At 35.1% G+C, this 24017-nt stretch overlaps 1 protein-coding gene across 2 annotated transcripts in view; it reads left to right on the top strand.

Moving 5' to 3' along the window:
- Positions 1 to 5254: 5254 nt before the first annotated feature.
- The window catches only part of LOC124356575 (cap-specific mRNA (nucleoside-2'-O-)-methyltransferase 1), a 37751-nt gene continuing 18988 nt past the window's right edge, over positions 5255 to 24017 (top strand). The window contains exons 1-6 of one of the 2 annotated variants that reach the window (XM_046807655.1): positions 5255 to 5482; positions 13980 to 14226; positions 16076 to 16337; positions 17441 to 17596; positions 18453 to 18620; positions 23505 to 23672. In XM_046807655.1, coding sequence (XP_046663611.1) covers positions 5452 to 5482; positions 13980 to 14226; positions 16076 to 16337; positions 17441 to 17596; positions 18453 to 18620; positions 23505 to 23672 — 1032 coding nt within the window. In that variant the 5' untranslated portion in view covers positions 5255 to 5451. The remainder of the gene's footprint in view (positions 5483 to 13979; positions 14227 to 16075; positions 16338 to 17440; positions 17597 to 18452; positions 18621 to 23504; positions 23673 to 24017) is intronic. The other variant, XM_046807657.1, reaches the window with a different exon arrangement.

A 24017-nucleotide genomic window follows, 5' to 3' on the forward strand; every position in this document is an offset into this window, starting at 1 on the left:
AACCAGCATGCCTACACTCCAGGAAGGTCATGCGACTCGGCCCTGCATCAATTGGTATGCAGGATTGAGAAGACGCTGGCGGCAAAAGAGGTAGCCATAAGTGTCTTTCTAGACATCAAAGGAGCCTTTGACAACACAGCCACTCAGGCGATTATCAATGCAGTCTCAAGACGTGGTGTTGATGGTCAGGTGTGTGACTGGATAAGGGCCTTGCTCACGGACAGGATGGTTGTCACAACCCTCATGGGAGCAAGTGTTAGTGCGAAGACTATGAGGGGCTGTCCGCAGGGCGGCGTCCTCTCTCCTCTTCTGTGGAACCTGGTTGTGGACGACCTGCTAAATTCTTTGAATAGCAGTGGTGTCTGTGCACAGGGGTACGAAGATGATATTGAGACTCTTTTGAGTGGCAAGTTCAACACAACAATCACGGAACTGACCAATGCTGCTCTGAACATGGTGGGAAATTGGTGCGATGAGGTTGGCCTCACTGTTAACCCCACCAAGGCTGCTGTGGTTGCCTTTACCAGGAGGCGACAGATGAAGGGCATTGGTCCCTTTCTATTCAAAGGCTCTTCCATTGAGGGCAAGTACCTGGGCGTGATCCTAGATAGGGTTCTAAACTGGGGACCTCATCTAGAAAGGGTCATTGCCAGGGGGAAATGGTCTCTATCAGACGTGTGATAGGTGGGCCCTGGGGACTGAAGCCGAGGCTCTTGTGCTGGCTTTATGTTTCCGTGGTCAGACCTGCACTAATGTACGGAGCTGTCGTCTGGTGGCCAAAAACGGAGGCCAAGACGGTGGTAGCTCGTCTGGCGGGTATCCAAAGGATGGCCTGCCTTGCTATCACTGGGGCTTTTCCTAGTGCGCCAGGCGCGGCTCTGGACCGTTGTCTTAACCTCGCCCCCCTGGACATTGTCATTCGGGCTATGGCCAGGAGGAGTGCCTACTGTTTTCAGCAGATGGGACTCTGGTCGGGCTGCAGCGGTGGGCACTGCAGAATTAACACCCTGATACAGGAGGATGCTCTGCACATGATCTCTGATCAGATGCCACAAACGTTTTCCTTGGACAAAACCTTTAGGATTATTGTACCCTCTAGGGATGATTGGTCAGAGGGAAGGAAACCTCTTCCACCAGCGGAGCTCGAATGGTTCACAGACGGCTCTAAAATAAAAAGCGGCACAGGCGCTGGAATTCTGGGAGTGAGACCATGTAGGGAGCTGGTGGTCCCTATGGGTCTGTATCCGACAGTCTTTCAAGCGGAGGTCGCAGCTATTATGTAATGTGCTCATGAGAATCTTCGTCTGCGATATAGGAGCAAGACGATTAATATTTTCAAGGACAGTAAGGCAGCGCTGATGGCGCTGGACTCTTGCGTGATCAAATCCAAACTGGTTTGGGATTGCTATCAGGCCGTTTCCTCTCTTGCCAGAATCAACAATGTGAGCGTTTGTTGGGTTCCTGGTCATGAGGGGATTCTTGAGAACGAAAGAACTGATGCCCTGGCCAACCAGGGCTCAGCGACAATTATGATGGGCCCTCAACCGTTCTGCGGTGTTCCAAGGTGTGAATCCTCTCGGGTTGTCTCGAAATGGATTCGCGCAGAGCATTAGAGAAGGCGGAGGTTGCATCCGGGCTTGAGAATGAGTAGAATGGTATTACAGTCACCTTCCTCCAGGGTGGCTTCGGACCTTCTCTCATTAAATAGATCAATGTCTTCTCAGGTTATTGGTCTCATTACGGGGCATGGTCACCTTAGGAAGCATATTCACAGAGTCGACATTCTTCAGGAGGATCCGCTCTGTAGAAGGTGTAATGAGCAGGAGTAAAACTGCTGAGCATCTGCTCTTTGATTGCCCCGCAATAGCAAGGGAGCGGTATGCCATCTTTGGTAGTTTGGACAGGGGTGGTGAATTTTCCCAGGAGGACATGATAGGTTGTTTTCGGCGGTTTGTGGAACTGCTGAAATTGTAGACTGGTGGCCCTCATGGTGTGTTTCCGGGACGCGCATAAAGTCCTTGAGGATTAAGTGCATGGCAGTAGGCCGCCCCAAGGAAAAAAAAGAACATCTTGTTATTTTTTTAGAAGGTTTGTTTCAAAGATACGATTTTAGTATTAAAAAGTAGAATGAGGCAAAACTTCTTAATTGTTTATGATAGACTAGTATGCCATACCTTATCAAACGCTTGACTGACATCTATAAAGGTAGCCGAACAATAACTTTTATTTTCTAAGTACCCCCGTATCATTTCAAGTACTCTATGGCCTTGTTGTATTGTGCCATGTTTTCGCCTAAAACCAAACTTATGAGCAGGTAGTACAGAATCTTCATCGATTAATGATTGTAGTCTGCACAGAAGAAGTTTTTCAAATAGTATTGAAATAATAGGTAAGAGGCTTATTGGCCTGTATGAGATCAGCTGGGTGAGGGGCTTTCCTTGTTTTGTGATGACAATTAACTGGGCTCTTTTAAATTGAACAGGTATGTGTTCTAGTCTCAGTACGGCGTTAAATAAGAATGTTAAGAATATAATTGCTTTTCTTGGAAGTTCTTTCAGTATTTTTCCAGTAATAGAGTCTTAGCCAGGAGACTTAAGAGGATTGAGATTGTGCGTAATGACTGAGCGAACGTAATGATGGTTTGGATTTTCGTAACGGGAAATCGAGTTGAAGTGAAGAATCTAAATACTTGTGTATTTCCTCCTCGTTGTTTACAAAGGTGTACTTTGGTTTGAATACATTTTGGTGAAATATTCTGCAAGTGCCTCAGAATTTTAATGTGTGATTTTTCAATGTTACTTTTCGCCCAGTTTCTATCAGTATTTAAAATAAGGGAAATGGACATTAGGCTGCTTAATTTTTTTTAGTTACTTTACATAACGAATAATCTGTAGCTTAGGTTGCTGAGAGAGACTGGGTATACTCTTCAAACCACTTTTTTCTCTTTTTTTAATTAATGATGTTGAGCTGTCCTGTTTAAGTTTGCCTTATCATGTGGATTTCTACTGTTTTGCCATATTCTTCTTAATCTTCTTTTTTCAGCCTCTTTTTTTCTTGACGTAGTTTGGGTAATATAACCACATCTTGTCAACTTTTGAAAAACGTTGTAAGGGTGAAGCCTCTTTGGCAGAACATTGCAAGCAATCAATAAAGTAGTCTATTGCGTTTTATAAATCCTCAACACTTTTCAACGACATGTTCAAATTCAAATTTGTATTTAATGAATAACGAAATCGAACCCAGTTAGTAAATTTGTTATGTAACATTTGGCTTGACTTTTTTTAATACTTTTGTGGTTAAATTAAGTATAATTGGCAAATGATCAGAAGACAGATCAAGGCAGGATTTGATATATGTGTAGTTTTCATTCATACATTTTGTAACAAACCAATGGGGTATTTGATGAAAATTTTAGCCGCATAAGTCAATTTTATTCATGTTACGGAAGGTAAAACGTAATTATGGTTTTTGGTAGACATAGTATCTGTGTTGCACCCTTATTATTACACTGCCATTGTACACTGAATGTCCCCATCACTGGAAATTCTACTGATAGCCTAATCGAAGTTTTCACTTGTCAAACCTTGACCTATTTAATCGTAAAACAACAATGGATCATATTTTTTCAGGTAATTAAAAATATTTTATTAGTATATGAAGCGACAGTTAAATTAATTATTGGGATTTATAGCTTCACAAAACAAGAATGTTTTATCATGGTTGAATTATCTCAAATGTAATAACCAAATTAGGTTTGTTATACTTCCCGATGTTTCCTGACAAACAGTTTGGGCTCTTTTTCTTAGACAAAACGGTATACTTTTAGACTATTGAATTTTTCGTTACTGATTTTTGCAGATGACCTAACATATGGTCTTTAATTACCTACAAAGTTTATCAGTTTGGTGCGAAATTAAGGGTGGCGCATTTATAGCATTCGCATTTTTATATATTCGCATATTATAGCAATAGCATTTATTATCATTCATTCCTTTGTTATCATCAAATAGTTTTTGTAAAATGTATTGCACTATATTTAATCCTATATACAAGTAAATAATAAATATCAAACAATCGTACTGTTCAATTTTTGAAATTGATTGTATTAGTCCGTATACTGTTCTATATAAATGTTAATACTGACGTCAACCTGATTTATTGCAGAAACTCATTATGACTGATAAGGAGACGGCCGCTGGTATCCGTATTTGGACTTGGTGGGGTGAGTAATCTTGAATATAGTACTTAAACTCATATTAGTTATAGTGTCACTTGGGAACCTTCGTAGTAAATATGGTTTTCGTATTAATATTCTGCAATGAAATGAGAACAACTTTGGCAACTCATATGATAGAATTGAATAACTTATATAATTATTTGTTACCCTTGGTGAGAAACTCTAAATCTAGAATTCGTAGCTTTTGTAGTGAGTAAAAATGTGTAATATTATAATTTAGAAACGGAAGTAGGCATATTTAACGTACATATTATTTCAAAGTCTGCAAAATTTCAACGTAAAAACAATTAATAGTACATAGTATATTTTGCTTGACCAAAACCCCAGAACCGAAGCTATCACAATTAATTGTATAATATTTATAATTATGTTAAATCCCTAAAACTGCTTCTTGAGCCACTCGGCTTTGATATTGGGAAAATATGAATAAATGTTAACCTCATATAATACAGTGCGCGTTCTTGTTGTCCAATCTTTATTGATGCATTATTCTTCTTTCAGACTAGGCACTACATCAATTTTTATTTACATAATAAATTGTATACAATCAGTGCAAAACGGATTCGTTGGTTTTCTTAGCCCTTAAAATTACAAATTAAAAGTGTTGCCTGAAAAAATGCTTTTTGATTCTATTTCCAATGGACATAGGCTCTCTGAGTTCATTAATAATATATTAATCCAATTTCTCTTTCAGTTAAACCCATTTTGAATTGTTATTAACACTTAAAAAACAATATTAACAGTTTTCATATTATTACCGACAAACAGCATTTCATTTTTATTTGTATACATTTGCTTTCAAAGTTCATGTATGACAAGAACAAAAGAAAAAAAATGCTCGCAACATTATGGTACCCGGAACAGAGTTTCACACCGCTATCTAAGTTATTTGTGTCCATATTAATATGACACATGTCTTGTATATTCAATGACTAAGTTAGCTGGCTGTCATATTACGTCATTTGAAATTTGTTCGTTGCTCGTCTTGTTGGTTGTTGTCTTTTCTTCTAGTTTCCCACTGAACAAGAATAGTGAATTGACCGAACAAGAAAAATGAACAGTAGCACAGTAGAACACAAGGCACTGTTAGAGTAGGATGGGTGATATTTTAAGGTTACGATGTTAATAGATCTAAAATGAATTTTATGGATAGTTTTATTATTTGACTTACTTCTCGTTCTATATAATTATATTTAAAAAAAAATACTATTAGCATGGCAAGACTGAAAGAAGCTACATTATCAGGTAACCAAAAATATACAGCTATTTTAGAAAATAAGGATAGCACCATTTTCGAGTTAAATCCTGCTTAGATAATTTTCATTTTAGAACTTAATAAGGACCTAAAGTTTGAGTGAATTTCACTGACATTAAAAACAAGCTAAAAATGTAATTCAGGCCTACATTGAGCCAATTGAAACTTAGCAAATAAGCCTATAGCCTGTCTTATCAACTCTACTCAATCTTTGAGGATTTCGTGTAAAGATTTTGTAATGGTCCTATCATGTTTGTACACGATTTTTACCTGATATTTCATGTTCTGGTATAAATATCAAACTCTATTAAAAGAATATAGGACCATTTTTTATATTATACTATAAAATAATTTAACAAATAGGCTAGTAGGAAAATTAAATTTTTCAATTAGGATACTGCAGTTATTAAATCAATTCTATTGGTCTCTTAGGATGTTGATGTTTATCTGACAATTTTATCTAAAATGTGTATAAATTTATTGCTGAATAGATTATTACTTTTGGCTATAATATAGTAAGCGGCCACCACCACTATTGAATCAGGACACAAAATTATCCATTAGAATTAGGATAGGCCTATCAAATTCAAACATTCTAAGTATAGTTAGTTATAATTAATTATTGTCAGCTGTATTGAATAAAAATATTGTTCCAAATTAATTCAAAGAAAGAAATATCATTTGAATGGTATTTGAGTAGGGGAGACTTCAATAAACGGCCTACACTCGTTATTCAGTTGTTTTTATTGAACAATTCAATATATTATCCAACTTCGATATGTAAAAATCATACACAATAATAGTTTTAATAAATTACCGTAACAAGAAGGATCTTGTAGATTATAATTTCAAAAACGTAAAAATTTAACACGCAATTTAACATTACAAAACCAACCATGGCCTAGACTTTAACATCAGAGAAACCCTACAATATTTATAACTTTCCCAGTTTGATATCAATGAGTAACTGCTTTTGTGAAGTGTCTCAGGAAAGAATTCGTCCCATGGGTTACCAGGAGCCAAACCCTCATGTTAAAGCCGCTTAAATAAATCTCTTCTCTTATGAGAAATATCTTGCATATTTTCCTCATATTCATCGCCATTTTCAATGTCCCCAAATATTAGTTACTTCTTGCTGATTATTAATTACATTAAAATTACTAGCTAATAAGTTGAAATCATGTGCTAAGTTAAATACATTATAATATCGAATTATTCCGTCGGATAAAAACATTGAACCATTCGATAAAAACAACCGTATATGTGAGTCTCAATTAATTTTTAATTTTTGACACTATCTCTGTACTTGATGTATATAATAAAGAACACTGACTTTGAGTGTAGACCGCTTATTAAAGTGTTCCCTTTGGGTAGGGTACGATAAGCGGACCCGGTTTTTTATATTGAAATTGGCAAACAATATTATTTAATCATAACCAATGATATAATCAGTCGATACTGATTAATTATTATGAACAATTAGCTTTTTAATCTGTATCAACAGCTGTAAACACTTTCAAATAATACTTGTAATGTAATATTTCAATTTTATATAACTTAAGTAACATTTGGTTATTAAAAATGGCATTCAATTTTAGAAAACTACACGACATTGCTTTGAAAGTTGATAAGACATTTTTTTTCGTGACTTCAATAAGTGGGACTCTTACCGAAAAACCCATTATGTGAAATTTGTGGGAAAGAAACAAGTGTAACTGTGAGAGGAGCAAATATGGTCGTCTTCAGCTTTCTTAATTTTGGTTATAATAATTTGATCACTTTAAATATTAAATTCATATTTTAATTTAAAATAATATATGATTGTTATACTGAGGACTATAGATACTTTTATATCGATTGATAGTCTAGGATTTGAGATGCGAATATTAGGTATCGATGATTACATTCTTCGATATAAAAAACCGGGTCCGCTTATCGTACCCTACACTTTCAGTAATGGCCACAAGTACAATGGCGATGTACGCATGTTATTTACGTCACAAGCAGCTGCAGTATAATAAACATCCAATACTTTGTAATATCGAATCATCAATATTCATTACTTGGTATTTTAATTACGTTCTATTTCAAATAACAGTACAAAAAGTAATAATGCTATGGTGAATAAAAACAATCCAGGATATGTATATTTATAAAATACAACAAAAACAATATAGTATGACATTTATTACTTACTTTTTACTAAGTTTTAAGTATGACAAACTAACAAAACATTTACATAACTACTGGACTTGCTGCCAGTACAGATCTGCAGTATTAGTACGTCAGTAACGGGTAATTCAGTGGTAACCTACTACCGTGATAGTTGTTTCAGTAACAGCTGGGCTGAATCACTTAATGTTCTCATAATGATATTTTGGTTTTGGGTTACACGGTAACTAATATAATTTCGTGCAAGCACTGAGGCTAGGAATGGAAATATAACACTATTTATTATACGTGATATAAGTAGGTTAATATTAGGTTTTCGTAAATATGGTACTAGTAGTACCAAAGTTAAACATAACCTTTATGAGAGGTTACGTGATCTGAGCTTGAATTAGGGTACTATCTCGGGGCATGTTTTTCTTTTTTTGCCAGAAGTGCGGAGTGGCGTTGAAGGCAGAAAAGGAAAAATATCCCCAAGATAGTACCTAAATTCAAGCTCATATAACACGAGTGCTCGTGAATGTTGACTTTAACTTTTTAAATTTATATTACGTACGCATGTATAGCTTAATAACTATAGTAGATAGGGTCAGAGTGACCATCTTCTCGCCGATATTGTCTCTTTTGGGGGACTTAAAACAAGAACCAATTATTATAATGACATATGATTGTCACAGTAAGTTGAATAAAGTCTCTCGTACTTTTAATAGTGTAGGTTTTTTTCTTTTTTGACTGCAGTGCGGGGGGCGCCACCAAGGCTCCACTGATAGCCAGAAGCATTTCCGATCTGTACTTTCCCTGTACTGTAGAAGATAATACAGCTTTGTTTATACTAAATTTAAGCAGTGTAGTACTTACAATTACTTAACAGGGTAAATATGTTACATAGTGTTTAAATCGTTTTAATTTAATGTTTCGATATTATCGATCACTCGAATGTTGTACGCTTACTATACTGCAGCTTCACAAGTTGTCAAAATCTTTCAAAATACTAAAAGGTAACTAAATGTTACACTATTTTGTTTGTTATATTATATAAATACACACAGTCTACAAAGTTTTTTTTTTAATCATCATTAAATTATTACGTTTTTAGATATATAAACAGCTAAACTATACTGTTATTTTAAATACCTATAAAGTAATTTGATTTGACATGTTGGTTTTGGTAGTTTAGATAGTCACGAATAACAATGAGTTGATTATAGTGGTGGCCACTTTTACTGCACTCTTAATTTTTAATTATTTGCGAACGAGACTATTCGTTGGTCATCAAATAATTATTTGATACTTGAAGTCTTTATCCTTGGCCTACATGAATCTAAGCAGATTCTGAACTGGAAAAATTATGCAATTGAGTGAAATGCTATACTCAAAAGTAGTCTTCAATTAAGTCTTGAAACCTCACAGTTAGAAATATTTAACCGCCGATGGAAGTGCACTAAACACTCTCAATGTAAGGATGGAATAACAGCCTTTTCTCTTACTAAGCCAGCAGTCTACTATAGCAAAGTTCAGCCTCCCTTAGTCCATAAACGTGAATATAAGTCTTGGATAGCAGTGCAGTGATGTTTACTTGCTCTTCACATGACGATGATTGTTAAAAGTCTTGTAATTATTTAATTTATAATTAACCTAGCTTATTTAGTATTTGTTTACCCTATGAAGTATAGTGCAGTGTATATTCCATTGATAGATAATATACAGAATAAAACATTCCTTAAGGTCGATTAATGTTAGCTGTACTAAATACTATTGTACTAGGCCTACACAGCAACACATTTATCGGTAGCATAGGCCTACAGTGTGGTTTACTAAATATCACAATGTACTACTTATTTGTAAATGAAATGAAATTATATCTTTTTTTCCATTCAATCAAGGTATGAATGTCAAATCACACATTTATTATGTTTTCCACATTTCAATTACTGAGATATTGGGACAATTTAGATCAGATATTTATATTTTCCTACTGTATTATTTACACTGGCTACACACACAATCCTTCTAGACTGATGAAGGATTTATTTTTCCTGTTTATTGTTTTTTTTTTTAAATATTTTTAACTATAGTTTTTTAGTCCATTTTATTATTTGTATAGTAAATAACCCACAAAATGCTATTGTCACATGCAATGTAATTGAACCTCTTTAAAATGCTGCTCTCATCCTGTGATGATATCTTTTCATTTTGTTGTGTTGCAAACAAACGGTTTATTAAATAGTAGCGTTCTTAGTAAAGTAAAACAGGAAATATCCATTTGTGTGCAGATGGAATTTAAATTACTAATTTGAAAGATTATGATAAGTATGAGAAATACAAGTTAGCTTAATTTGTCAGTGTGCCTCATGTCAGCTGACTGTAATTTTTGTCTTAGGTTCTAAAAGCTTTTGTGCAACATTTATCTTTTTCAGAATAAAATCTATTAAATGAATTCTATATTTTGAACTTTTTATCACTATACTACATCATTTATAAAATAATTACAACTCATCAACTAAAAAAATGTTTTCTGCCAGACCAGACCATTTTTCCAAATGAAAAATTTATATATTGGTATTATCCGGAGGCCACTTGGCTTACAATGAAAATTACATGTTATGACGATCGGTTCTGTCTCCTAAAAGGAAAAAGCTGGCCACTCTGTCCCTATCTACTAATGGTTAATACGCGATATGTATGTAGGTTTGATTAGGCTATCATAAATATGTTACTAGTAGTACCTAAGTTAAAGTTAACCTTTAAGCTCATGTGATCTGAGCTTAAGTGGCGTTCCATCTTAAGGGGAGCACTTCGTAAAAAAATCTCAAAAATTACCAAATTTTTTTTTTTTTTTTTATTAAAGTTTGGAATTACCGATAAACAATGGGGGGTATAAATTTTTTTTATGATGATAGAAGTGTCCGGGGAAATATTTTTTCTTTAAATAAGGCCTTGCAGGCAGTTTCGGGCCTGTAGCAGTCACACTTTGAATGGTGCTGTTTAGTATACTTTCGTTGCAGTCATGTTATGATTTGGTTGGCAGTGGGACAGTTTGTTATTGTCAACAACTAACACAAACACAAAATCTGTTATATAAACATTGTTATAACTAGGTAGATACATGTTTTGGTTACTGACAATTTCTGTTTTTAGAGAGTGAAAATTACGTAATGATTCTTGGTTTTTTGGGAGTTTAGTGGAGAGTTATGGTATTTTTTGTTATAAGTGTAGTGAATTTTATAATGACGTTCAAAGCCTTGCTTTCAGAAGAAGCGTTTTCAAAGAAAATCAACATAACCCTCCAACTAAGTCTGAGGCATAGTTTCTCGGATCGCAAGTAAGTAACATCGATTCATGGTTACCAATACTCCAAATGGGTTAGGGCCAAGACTCAAAGTGCGATCTTTAGAGGTCTGTCCTTTTTTGAAACTGTACCAATTGAATGAAAATGATGAAGTTCTGAAAACTGTATAGTTAATATAGGATATGTTGATTGAGGCTCTTAGTAACGTTTCAGTGTGTAAAAATTGCCGATGGCCAAATTGTTATACAAGTATAACACATTGTTATGCCTAGCATCCAAAAATTATAGTCTGTGTTTGATTGTGAAAACACTATTACTGTGACAAACTCTGAATTAGTCAGGCCTAACACTAAATCAGAATGAAGCAAAGTCTGATAGGCAAACATTTATGACTAAATCTTGTTGGTTTTATGCTATGCGTAAACATAGGCAATGGTTAGAGTGGCTGCGGAGAAAATTTTGCGCTTTTATGAATCTTACACCTCGCCTTTGAGATATCATGAACATGAGCATTTATTGGGTTCCAATTGTGAGTTAGGTGTAAGAAGTCAATGCAAAGTGTGCTGGCAAGAAGCTGTATCGGATTAATGATGGTTGCGGAGACCTCGTATAGCTGCTGATGGCTCATGCGCAGAATCGAGGGCTTCACTTTTCACTAAATGGAGTGGTTCAGTGACTTCTTTATCAACCGGGTAATGTCCTAGACATCAGAATTTTATCTAAATAATTTATTTTTTTACTGCAGAGCATAATAGCATAAACAAACACGCATGGTGATGGCTGTATCGCAAACTTTGAAGGTTCTAGTGGAGCCATGGAAGTGTGGAGCAGTCGCAATTTTTCAGCGCTCGCAGGCATTGTTAATGAGGCTCGTTACTTGAATACCTTGGTGATGGAGACAGCAAGGCGTCTCCAGTGTTGCGAAGCCAAAGCCCTATGGTGATTAACTGCATAACTCAAAGATAGAATGCATAGGCCAGTCCAGAAGGATGGGTCGAGATTAAAAAATCTAAAGTAAGACTAAAAACACTCCCTGACGGTCAGACTTGGCGGCAAGAACAAGCTAAACAGAATTCTGGTGCATTATTCAGCTCGCAAAAAATACTACGGATTGAATTAGACGCAACACAAAACTCGTTGAATGCATGAAAAAAAGCCATTTGGGCAGAGTTTTTCCTGAGATGGTTCTTCTAATGAAAGGCTCTCAACATGGGACTATGTCAGATAGATGACAGAAATGTGTAAGTACCGGCAAAGACCGTAAATCCAATGAAAAAACTATGATCATGGCAGCCATTTCTCACTTGCCTGAAAAGCCCTAATGACATTTATTAAACCTAATTTTTCAAGTTTAGCCAATTCAACTCTACTGGGCAAACGTTACTAAGGGGAAAAACTCAAAAATCCCAATGAGTCCTCAACAATGTCATGTGGACTACATACCTAAAAGAACATTTGTGGGAGATTTAAAACTTTGAAAATTTGGCATATATGAAGTGTTAAGCTTTTAATGATGGCTACATTGGCAGAAATGCAAAGTATTTCAAGAAAATAGAGTGTCAACAGGGCAGCATTTATTACAGCAATGAAAAAAGCTTGGGACTCAGGCGGCGAATTTGGAAGGCAGAGAAAGCTCAGAAGATATAGAGGAAAAAAATTAGGACAGAAAGTAAAAAACTTTACAAAAAGATGTCTGGGAGGAATGAATGATGCTGGAGCAGGAAGGAGATTCAGACAGCTTATGCACCGGGAATGTACTGGAAAAAGGTATTAAAGCAGGATTTTTTCCGTTTTTTGTGTTTTTTTCCGAAGTTGCAGGTTTTTTTTCATTACTAAAGTAATTTTTCTCAAAAAACTAACAAATGGTAGGATATGAAAATTTTTATTGTATGTTTGTTGAGCACTGTTTTACAATGTGGAACCACTAAAAAACATCTACATTTCACTGAGTTCAATATTTTATTACATACATATTACAATATTTATATAGGTTTATGACAAGCGTCTAAAAAAAATATCATAACTTTTAGGGTATATGCCAAAAAAATTTTTTTTTTGGGTTCACGTGTTCCCCTAGAAGCCCTCTTTAAATGAAAAAAAGAAATTATGAAGATACCTCAAGTAGTTCTTGAAATGGAGGTATATGGCGGATTATCATATAAATAAATATTATATTTATTGTATAATAGGAAAATTATATTTTATAAGTGTTAAAAAAATATAATATTACATTCACGAATAAAATGATTTTTTAAATTTATTTTATTAAGATTGATAATGCCTTACAATAATAATTTAATTATATGATATAATACAATAATCATAAAAAGCTAGATCAAATTAGATAATATTTATAATAACGTTTGAAGTTTTGTTATGAGAATTATAGGATGGTATAAAATATATTTTGTTGATAAATAGAGAAATTTAAAACTAAATAGTTAAGAAATTGGATAATAGAAATAAATGTCGAGTTGTAAGCAATAAGATCGAACGAAACTCATTACAATATCATAGACTAAGCGGATTATAATTATAAAATTGAATAAGTATTATCACGGATTAATTAAAATCTATATTATAGATTAAGTGTACCTATGTTAACATTACGAAAGATGGGCGAAGTGCTCCCCTTAAGGGATGTTTTTCTTTGTTGGCCAGAAATGCGGGGTGGAAGGTGACGTCTAAATCTGCACTGATGGCCAGGGGCATTTTCGATTGACACTTTTTACGACCTCTGTGACCCAAGGTCGTAAAAATTGGACAATTTAAAGTCGGAAAAGTACTGATCGGAAATGCTCCTGGCCATCAGTGCAGTGCGGGTTTCGGTGATACCACTCTGTTCTTCTGACTTTTGACTTCTAGTGGAAAAACATTAATAGCATTTTGATTGAGTATCTTTTAAAATTAAATATGGTCGGCAGTCAACACAAATAGAAATTGAAAAGTATTTATGGAGTTATAAGTTGCCTATTTATTAGTAAGACAGTGAACTCATAACTTAACCTTGTGTATTTTTGTATTTTCAGATTCCACCATCGATAGCAGTGATGACGATGACGTGGAAACTTTCCAGAACAACTTTGACGATAACACATTTAACCTCAATAATTACAATCCGAACCGAAGAAGTAGCGACTATGAGGTTAACCGAAGCAGTCTCAGTGAGTCGAACCGACTGAGCTTCAACAGTGACGCTGACAATCCTCTGAGTGACCCCGAGAGTATTAAAGACCACCAATCAGAGAGTAACCAACAAAATTCAGAATCAACGAGGTAAATTTCAATTATACGTGTTGGATTAGTATATTTAACAAGTTTCAATAGGCCTACAAATATTTTATTCAGTGTTTTAATTTTTTTCGAATTTGGTACACTTAGATCAATGTGTAACTCTTTTAAAATGGATAGCCTTATTAACCCTTTAAATGCCAACGTCCGATTTTACTGGACGTTTGGGAAAAAATCACTAAAAATCATAAACTTTATATTTTTAAATTAATATCACATAAAATTGTTTGTGAAGAAGTGTTGTTTTCAAAATAAATTGTTGTAGTACTCTTTCAATCAACTGACTTTAACGAAAATCAATCTAGAACTCACATATAAACATTTTTTGTTGACCTGGCTACTGGAAACAATGTGATATTAGTTGCTTAAAAGTTGTATAACTCACTCATTATTGAAGATAATGATATTCATTTTTCAAGATTTATAGACAATTGAATACCCTTTCCAGTTATATAGACAAAGAAAAGAATATGAATTTTTTCGTAATTATAATTAGGTTGAATAATGAAATTTTAATAAATTCTGAAAATTTTTTTACGTAAGTCCATTTTTGATATTTATAAATTTAATTTTATGGCAACTTTGTTATTTATGTTAATTAGTTAGAGTTTTCAGAGAAAAATTTAAAAAAATTATGTTGATAGCTTATTAAATAATCAAACTGAATTTTTTACTGAAACCTTGCAAAATGCCTTCAAAAGAGGTGGCACTTTTAGGTACACCCACTAGATAAATACCTGGCCTTTAGAAGTACCGGTACACCCACTCAATAAATACTTCGCATTCAAAGGGTTAAACTATGCCATCTTCTTCACAATTAGAAACTTAAGAAAGATTTTATTCTTTAATGTGCTGTGCTACATCTTTTGTAGTGTTATATAAAAAATAATTTTAAAGTTCTTTTCTATAGAATCATTCACTAACCGTTAAGGGTCATCCCATGTCAAATCAACACAGTGTATAAACATGACTACTTCAAAATTTGATGGAATTTGTAAAACATGTTTTTGTTATACTTTGTGCTTGAAAAATTGTAGACTGATAAAGTAATGAATGAATTATTGAATTTTTGTATTCTGCTGTGTCTCTGAGGTCAGCAACTGATTGGCTGTATGGAAAATATTAATCGCTTTATAAATTTACTTTCTGTACAAAAAAACCGTGTAGAGGGGTATCCTATTGTAGTTCTGCACAACAAGATATTTTCTAGAAGCCCATTTTATTATCTATTAAATAGAAGTGGAAGGTACGGTTCTTAAAATTTAGCCATTTCACTGAATATTTGCAAATCACTTTAAAATAGTTTTAGTATTGTTGAATTACTGACTGTTAACTCCAAAGGTTAAAGACTAGTAAATGTTTGTTTGGAGATGATTTTATTTAAACAAAACTTTGGCCAAAAAGCTATTACGTTTAAAGATAATTTGAGAACCGGGAGTCTCTTTAAGAATTGGAAATCTTAATTGAAATTTCTGAATTCTACCATCTCTTATATGACGTTTATGTAAAAGAAAAACATCAAAGAATTTACACTAAACTATTTATGGTTGTGGTATCTGGGTCGTATTGCCTTTATATGTGTTATAGTTTTAAGCAAAAGGTACTAAAATAATAACAGTAAATTAACTTGTTATTAAAATCTATCTATGTTTTTATATAGGCCTATTACTCCTATCAAACATACTATGGTTTCCTTGATATTGTGTTCAAACATAGATTTTTTGAACGTTTAAAATTTAATTTTTTATAAATGTTCTAGAAAATATTAATAGTGACAATCAAATATATATCATCAAAGGTATTCAATCCTAATTAAAACTTATCTGTTAATAAGCAGTGAAGAAGAAAGCAATTCGAGTCAGCAACAATCCGCTTCTAGGAAGCGGACGGATACTGTAACCTTCTACAAATATGGACATCCGACCAAGGTGGTGCACAAAAGAACGCCCGATGTCGCTGACAAGCCTGTCAGCCATAAACGATTCCCATCCGGCTCTGACAGTGAAGAGGTTCAACCCAAGAGGTCGAAATATGATGACCTCGCTAGACCAGCACAGAAGGAGGCCCAGAATCTTGATAAGGCGAAGGCCATGATGGTTAGTATTTAGGCTACTTTCTTCTGAAAATTTTGAACTTTTAAAAATGTTGATGTATTATATATCATAGAAATGCTTCTTGTGTAGTATTACAGCAGGCAAGAAAATTAAACAGGAACATAATAACATAGCATAGTATTAAGTCAGTAGTACACGTGTACATTTGTTATGAACACAATATGACATCAAAAACCAAAAAGGGGTTAATGGGTTCGGGCCTCCATTTCATCAGAAAGTACCAACTGTTTTCGTGATCTGTTCCATCTGAATCAAGCTATTCTTGCTGTAACCGAAAATGGTCACAGCGTTTTAAAAATGCATAAAAGCTGACTTACTTGATCAATTTGGAGCAGTACGCTTATCCACTATAAATTTCAGACCTGAAACCCTGTGAATATCACTTATTTATACATATTGAAGATAAGTTTGGTAGTGAGTACTTTCAATCTGATGACGACGCACAAAAAGGAGTACGTGATACGGCTTTCAAGAGGTAACATATTCTTGATGCTTAGCTTAAGACAGAGCTGGTGTCTTGATTACTTTCTAACTTTACAAATAACTCAAGATTGTAACTGTAAATACTATTTGAATAACTGTTTATATTAAAAGTATAGCTTTAACATCCTGGAGATCTGTATAAACTGATTAAGCCGGTAAAAATATACCATAACTATTAACCTACAAACAAACAGCTTTGTTGGTAATAAAAACTTGACAATAGTCTTCTAAAATAATATTTCTTAAAAATTGTCAGTACCAGATTGGATGAAAATCTTTTTACAAAGCAAGTATCACTGAAAAACACAAACTTAATCATGATAAAATTCCCAATTTTTTTGTCTTCTTTTCAATCATTGTTATGTCATTTCACAACATTTATTTATAATCAAGAAGAACTTTGTCCATTACAAATTTGCAATCTGAACAACTTTTCATGACCCATAATTAATACATTTGTACATCCTTGAATTTGCATTTAATCAGTATCTCAAGTTGTTAATTGAATGCTGAATTTTAAAACTGACAATGTTTTTTTTCTTATTCATTAAGTCTTTTTTAATAGAACATGTATTAAAATCAGTGGCTGTTGTGTTAAACAGGAAAAAATGGGATATAAAGAGGGCCGAGGTCTAGGAAAGCATGACCAGGGAAGAGTGGCTCCAGTGGAGTTGTCAAAACAGCGTGGACGCAGAGGTTTAGGTCTCACACTGCCTGGGTTAGAACCTGCTGACCTCACTTGGGATTCTACATTAGAGGTGAGTGACTAATCATACCAACTCTATACAATACTAATTATATGATAACATTCTGTACTTTTATGCTTTCTGTAGACAATTTTGCTTTTCAAGGGAAATAAGTTTGTTCGTTTTTGTGTATCCTTTGAGGTAAAAAAAAATAATGATCTTTATTCAGACATATAGTTGACATCCAGGTCAAGATCTTATATACGCTTAAAATTTTTAATAGTAAAAAATGGATTAGAATTTTATGAAAACCAAAAATGTTGAAAAACTGCTATTAACAATTTCTATCAAACAGTAAATTAGCAGTTTTAAGTAGAAAAGAATACAGGAAAAATTATTTCTGTAAACAATGGCTTAACTTTCTTTTTCCAACGGCAATAAAGTGTTCTCTAAAGTAAAAATAAAATAAAATTGAATCATTAAAAAGTATTGTCTAAAAATATAAATATTATATAAGGCAGTATTTCAGATCTGTAAAGATTTAAATAACTATTTATTTGTGAATTTTGAGAAAAGTGAGGTTATGTTAGTTGTAATACCAATATTGAAAAGGTCAAATTTCCACTTGGTTTTAGCCTACAAAATTGAGTGTCTTTTCAAAACTTTAATATGTAAATATATATGTATTGTACATGTGGACATTTTATATACCACAGTTTCAACCAAATGTTTTAAGTATTAATTTAATATAAACTTCCAATATTTACACCAAAAAATTAAGTTTTAGGCAATTCTTTAAAACTGATTGGAATAGCCATATCAGCAACTTAGGATTATATGTTTTAAAAATTCCGGTTAATTAAAAAACTACAGTATAGCAAGTGATTTCCATTGTTCTACGTTTTACAATATCGGTGTGTTTGCATAGGTGGTGAGCGTTGAAGAAAAACCAAACTGGCTTACAGGTGGACATCTGCCTGCGTTACAAATAAACGAATTACAAAGTTGGAAACAGACTGGTCCCCGCAATCTCAACATTGAAGAATTTACAGATTTTTGTGACCCTAATATCCTCTCCAGTATACTCACAAAGAAGGTATGGTTTATAAGTCTGTACATAAGGTATTAACAGTTTGAACCACTTTGTTCTTCCAGTTGAACCTTTGCCTGCGTTACAAATTAATGAATTACAAAGTTGGAAACAGACTGGTCCCCGCAATCTCAACATTGAAGAATTTACAGATTTTTGTGACCCTAATATCCTCTCCAGTATACTCACAAAGAAGGTATGGTTTATAAGTCTGTACATAAGGTATTAACAGTTTGAACCACTTTGTTCTTCCAGTTGAACCTTTGCCTGCGTTACAAATTAATGAATTACAAAGTTGGAAACAGACTGGTCCCCGCAATCTCAACATTGAAGAATTTACAGATTTTTGTGACCCTAATATCCTCTCCAGTATACTCACAAAGAAGGTATGGTTTATAAGTCTGTACATAAGGTATTAACAGTTTGAACCACTTTGTTCTTCCAGTTGAACCTTTGCCTGCGTTACAAATTAATGAATTACAAAGTTGGAAACAGACTGGTCCCCGCAATCTCAACATTGAAGAATTTACAGATTTTTGTGACCCTAATATCCTCTCCAGTATACTCACAAAGAAGGTATGGTTTATAAGTCTGTACATAAGGTATTAACAGTTTGAACCACTTTGTTCTTCCAGTTGAACCTTTGCCTGCGTTACAAATTAATGAATTACAAAGTTGGAAACAGACTGGTCCCCGCAATCTCAACATTGAAGAATTTACAGATTTTTGTGACCCTAATATCCTCTCCAGTATACTCACAAAGAAGGTATGGTTTATAAGTCTGTACATAAGGTATTAACAGTTTGAACCACTTTGTTCTTCCAGTTGAACCTTCACCGGGTCCAACAATCACAGATTGTCACTTGCATGTGGGTAATCTAATAGATGTTCTGGTGCTTTTTTCACTATCAAAAATGTAGAGATATTAGGGTAAATGAATAACTTGATTGATAGGTCTAGTTTACTATAGAGAATGGTGATGGAATGGATGGGGCACTCTTAGTGTTAAAGGCTTTAGCAAGCCTGAACATGTCCTCAGGAGGGATCACGTCTGGCTGGTTTATAGCTTATAATTGAACCCACACTGGGTACAGCAAGTGTCACTCAAAATATGGGTAACCTTATGGTTGTCCAGGATCTGCGCATCACTAACCGTAAATGTCGAGATTCTGGGATGCAAGGGTTGATCGATAGATCTAGTCTACTACTGGAGATGACTGTTGGAGTTGGTGGGGCTCGGGCTGCAGCAGGGGCACTGCAGAATTAGCATCCTGATTCAGGGAAATGCTTTGCACATGATATCGAATCAGATGCCAGAAAGATTTTCCTTCGACAAACCCTTCAGGATTTTTATACCTTCTAGGGAAACTTGGTCAGAGGGAAAGAAACCTCTTCCACCAGTGGAGCTTGAATGGTTTACAGACTGCTCTAAAACCAAAAGTGGCACAGGTGCTGGAATTATGAGGGTGAGACCATGTAGGGAGCTGGTGGATCCTATGGATCCTTACCCCACAGTCTTTCAGGCAGAAGTCACAGCTATTAAGGAGTGTGCTCGTGAGAATTTTCGTCTGCAGTATAGGAGTAAGCATTTTCACAGATAGCCAGGCAGGATTGAAGACATTGGACTCTTGTGTGTTCAACTCCAAACTTGTCTGGGATTGCTATCAAGTTGTTTCTTCCCTTGCCAGAATCAACAATGTTACTGTTTTTTGGGTTCCTGGTCATGGGGGGATCTCTGGGAACGAAAGAGCTGATGTCCTGACCAATTTGGGATCAGCATCCAATATGATGGGACTTCAGCCATTTTGTGGCATTCCTAGGTGTTAATCCTTTGGGGCTGTCTCTGAATGGGTTCACACTGAGCATGAGAGAAGGTGGAGGCTGCATCCGGGTCTGAGAATTAGCAGAATAGTTCTACAGTCCTTCCCGTATGGTGGCGTCTGACCTTCTCTTACTAAGTAGATCAGTGTCTTCTCGGGTTGTGGGTCTGATTACGGGACATGGTCACCTGAGGAAGCATCTTCACAGAGTCTGTATCCTTCGGGAGGATCCACTCTGTAGAATGTGTGACAAGCAGGAGGAAACTGCTGAACACCTGCTCTTCGAGTGACCTACAATAGCGAGGGAGCGGTATGCCATATTTGGTAGTTTGTACAAGGATGGTGAATTTCCCCAGGAGGACCTGATCGGTTGTTTTCGGCGGTTTGTAGAACTGCTGAAACCGTAGACTAGTTGGCCTTATGGTGTGCTTCCGGGATGCGCAAAAGGCCCTTGAGGCTTAAGGGCATGGCAATAGGCCGGCCCATAGAAGGAGAAGAAGTCTCCTGTTATGAGTGAAATGAAAAAACAAACTGCTCTTACTTGAACCTTGAGAGTTATTTATATAGTATCTCTGGTGAGAAGGGGTGGTTTTGAGTTCTTCTTAGTTCAACATATGATTTTGAACTTAAAAGAATTAAAATCTTCTCTTCAAGATGAGGAGCACATCAACTACCTTCATACAAGAATACACATAACAACAGAAAAGCTACTTTTGGCTGTCCAATTGTAACCGTGTTGTACTGATTTGTAACAAAACTTATTTACTGTATGCAATGGTGGCTGTAGCTTTATGTGATGCTGTTTGGATTGTGGCAAGGAGATTTTTTCAATTTGGAAGAAGCATGCCATAAATCCATCTGTAAACAATGATGTGTTTTGTTATTGACAATAATGGTAAATGGAGTCCTTATGTCGAGTGGAGTTTCAAGGGAAAGTCATCTCAGTATGTGGAGTTTTTAATAATTTTGGCCTAATTTCTCAGCTATTTAGAAGGAGTTCTACAATGAAGAATGTTCTATAATGAACTTTATGAGCCTGAATAAGATCCATAGCTATATGGACTGACTAAGATCAGGTATCCGTCAACTTCACCATATGTGTGTAGGTATGGTCAGGAGTTTTATGGATGTCTTTCATATGGTGTTTGCTTACTCTTTTTTAAATTTTTTAAAATTACTTAGAGTGTAAAATAATACTTACAAGTATATTTACAAGGATTATCCAGAAAGTAACTGATTATAATCATTTACTCCAAAAATCTAAATTGGGGACATGGAGAGATTTCTGCAGCAGTATAGAATCAACTCCCAAAATATCCTAACTGCAGAAAGCTCTAAAAAAGACAATACCAATCATATTGATTTCTTGAGGAGAGCTCTTGGTAAACCACGATCCGGTTTCCCACCCTTTCGTGGTTACCGAGGCAGTTGCAATGAGGATACCGTTTGATGATCCAATGCCTCATTGCACTATTTAGAACAACCGCATTGCTGGAAAGTTGTTCACTCCATGTAAACTGCGCTGGGAAGGGCAGTGAACTCCTTCTAACCATTCTAGTCTCCTGAGATTTGGGGTGTTTCCAGCTCTTTTCCTGTTGGAGCTTGAATTGATAGATGTCTTCATGCCAAGCTTTGTCCTGGGACTTATACCTCTACAATGGAGGGGATGGAGTTGATTTTCAATCCCAATATTGACCACATGGATAAGCCTAAATTGAAACGCCCCTTAAGCCTTCTACTAAGAACTGTGGAAAAGATCGTTCATACATATATAAGGGTGATGTTCTCGCTAAGTCACCTTTGCATCCTGAACGATACATATCAATCTTGAGTCCACAACTCAGGCTTTCAGTAGCTTGATTTCAAGAATTGAGAAATCCTTGGTGGACAAATAAGTAGCTCTCATTTCTGGCCATAGAGAGTGCATTTGATAACACCTCTATAGACTCAATTTACAGAGCAGCGTTAAGGAAGGGCATAGACCTGGTCACTCATTGCTAGATCAGGTTAACATTGTACTGTTGTGGTGTAACAGCTTGGCTCAGTGAAGAGTCGGTTACTACGAACGCTTCCTCAAGGAGGTATCCTATTGATCCTTCTGTGATGCCTGGTTGTTGATGGTCTACTGACTAGACTCAGCAATGGAGAATTTGAAGCGCAGAATTATGCGAAAGAGGGATTGCGTTAACCAAGCTCCAAAACCACCATAGTTCTTTTACTTGAGGGAAAAAGCTTAATTTACAGCCTCTGTCCTTAGTGGATACTAGCATAGCCATCTCCAGTGAAGTTAAATATCTGGGCAAGGTGCTCGATAAAAATCTGACCTGAAGTCGCAACTGCGTTGTGCAGTAGTCGCTCTCCATACCAGCAGATAGTTGTGTAGTTTATTAAGAGCCTGGGTTGTCCAGATATCAGACTTAAGTCACAATAGATCCACAGGGTTGCCCAATTGATCCTATTGTATCGAGAGTACATTCCATCTGCCAACCACTCAGTCAGGCGGTGACGTATTTCAGGTGCTCATCAGATAAGCATCATTTTGAAAGCACAAAAAATAATTAATAAATTTCTAGTAAATTTTGGAAAGTTTACGACACAAATGCTCATTCCTTAATATAACAAATGCATGGTGATGCATTATTTTCTCAGAGACCTACTGTACTCAATGTTTTGAGTGGTTCAAAAAAGAACATTAAGTGGTCTAAGATGTTACAAATGTAGGACAACTACTGTTGTGATGAAGTTGTAAAGAAGAAAAATAAAGAATGTTATAAATAGCCCTAATCTTATTAGTATTTATCCAGACGTCATATGAGACAAGGACATTTAATGGCAAAATAAAATGGTAATTAACATGCTAGGGATTTTTTTTTTTTTTTGATATTCCGATCACATTTGTTTTCTATCAAAAGCTTAGTGATCATTATTGCTATTATGAAAAACCCACATTCATTTGACAGTAGACCTATTTTCTTTATCCTATTCTATCAAGGTTTCATTGTCTATACCACTATTATCATTGATATGTTTGATTAACATGGTTTTTAATATTATAATATTATCTGTTTAGAGCATCTTTGACAGTCTGGATGGAGAGGAATTACGTAGGGCACGAACAAGAAGTAACCCTTTTGAGACCATCGGAAAGGGGATGTTCCTAAACAGAGCAGCCATGAAGATGGCTAACATGGATCGTGTGTTCGACTTTATGTTCACATCACCTCAGACGCAGGCAGGGGTGAGTTTAGTGTCTGACTGAATGACAATCATCTGGTAGGAGTACAAATACAGTAACAGGAATTTTATCATTCGTAACAGTGAAATATCTGAAATTTCGAATGTGGGTAGATTTTTCCACACAAACTAACCAAAAGTAGTTAAGTTTGCAAAATCACCTAATAAATGTTATTGACTTATTTTAATAAAATACTTTAATGGTACATCATCCGAAACTTCAAATTATAAAAAGAAAAGCAGCTTTATTGCCACAGTTATTGGGTATAGGGATGACCGGAAACTATAAGATTTTTCATTTGTATGCACCTTTTGGCAGTGATGTGAATGTTGATAGTTAACACTAATA

This window comes from Homalodisca vitripennis, chromosome 3 (assembly GCF_021130785.1).
Source record: "Homalodisca vitripennis isolate AUS2020 chromosome 3, UT_GWSS_2.1, whole genome shotgun sequence".
Taxonomy (NCBI): domain Eukaryota; kingdom Metazoa; phylum Arthropoda; class Insecta; order Hemiptera; family Cicadellidae; genus Homalodisca; species Homalodisca vitripennis.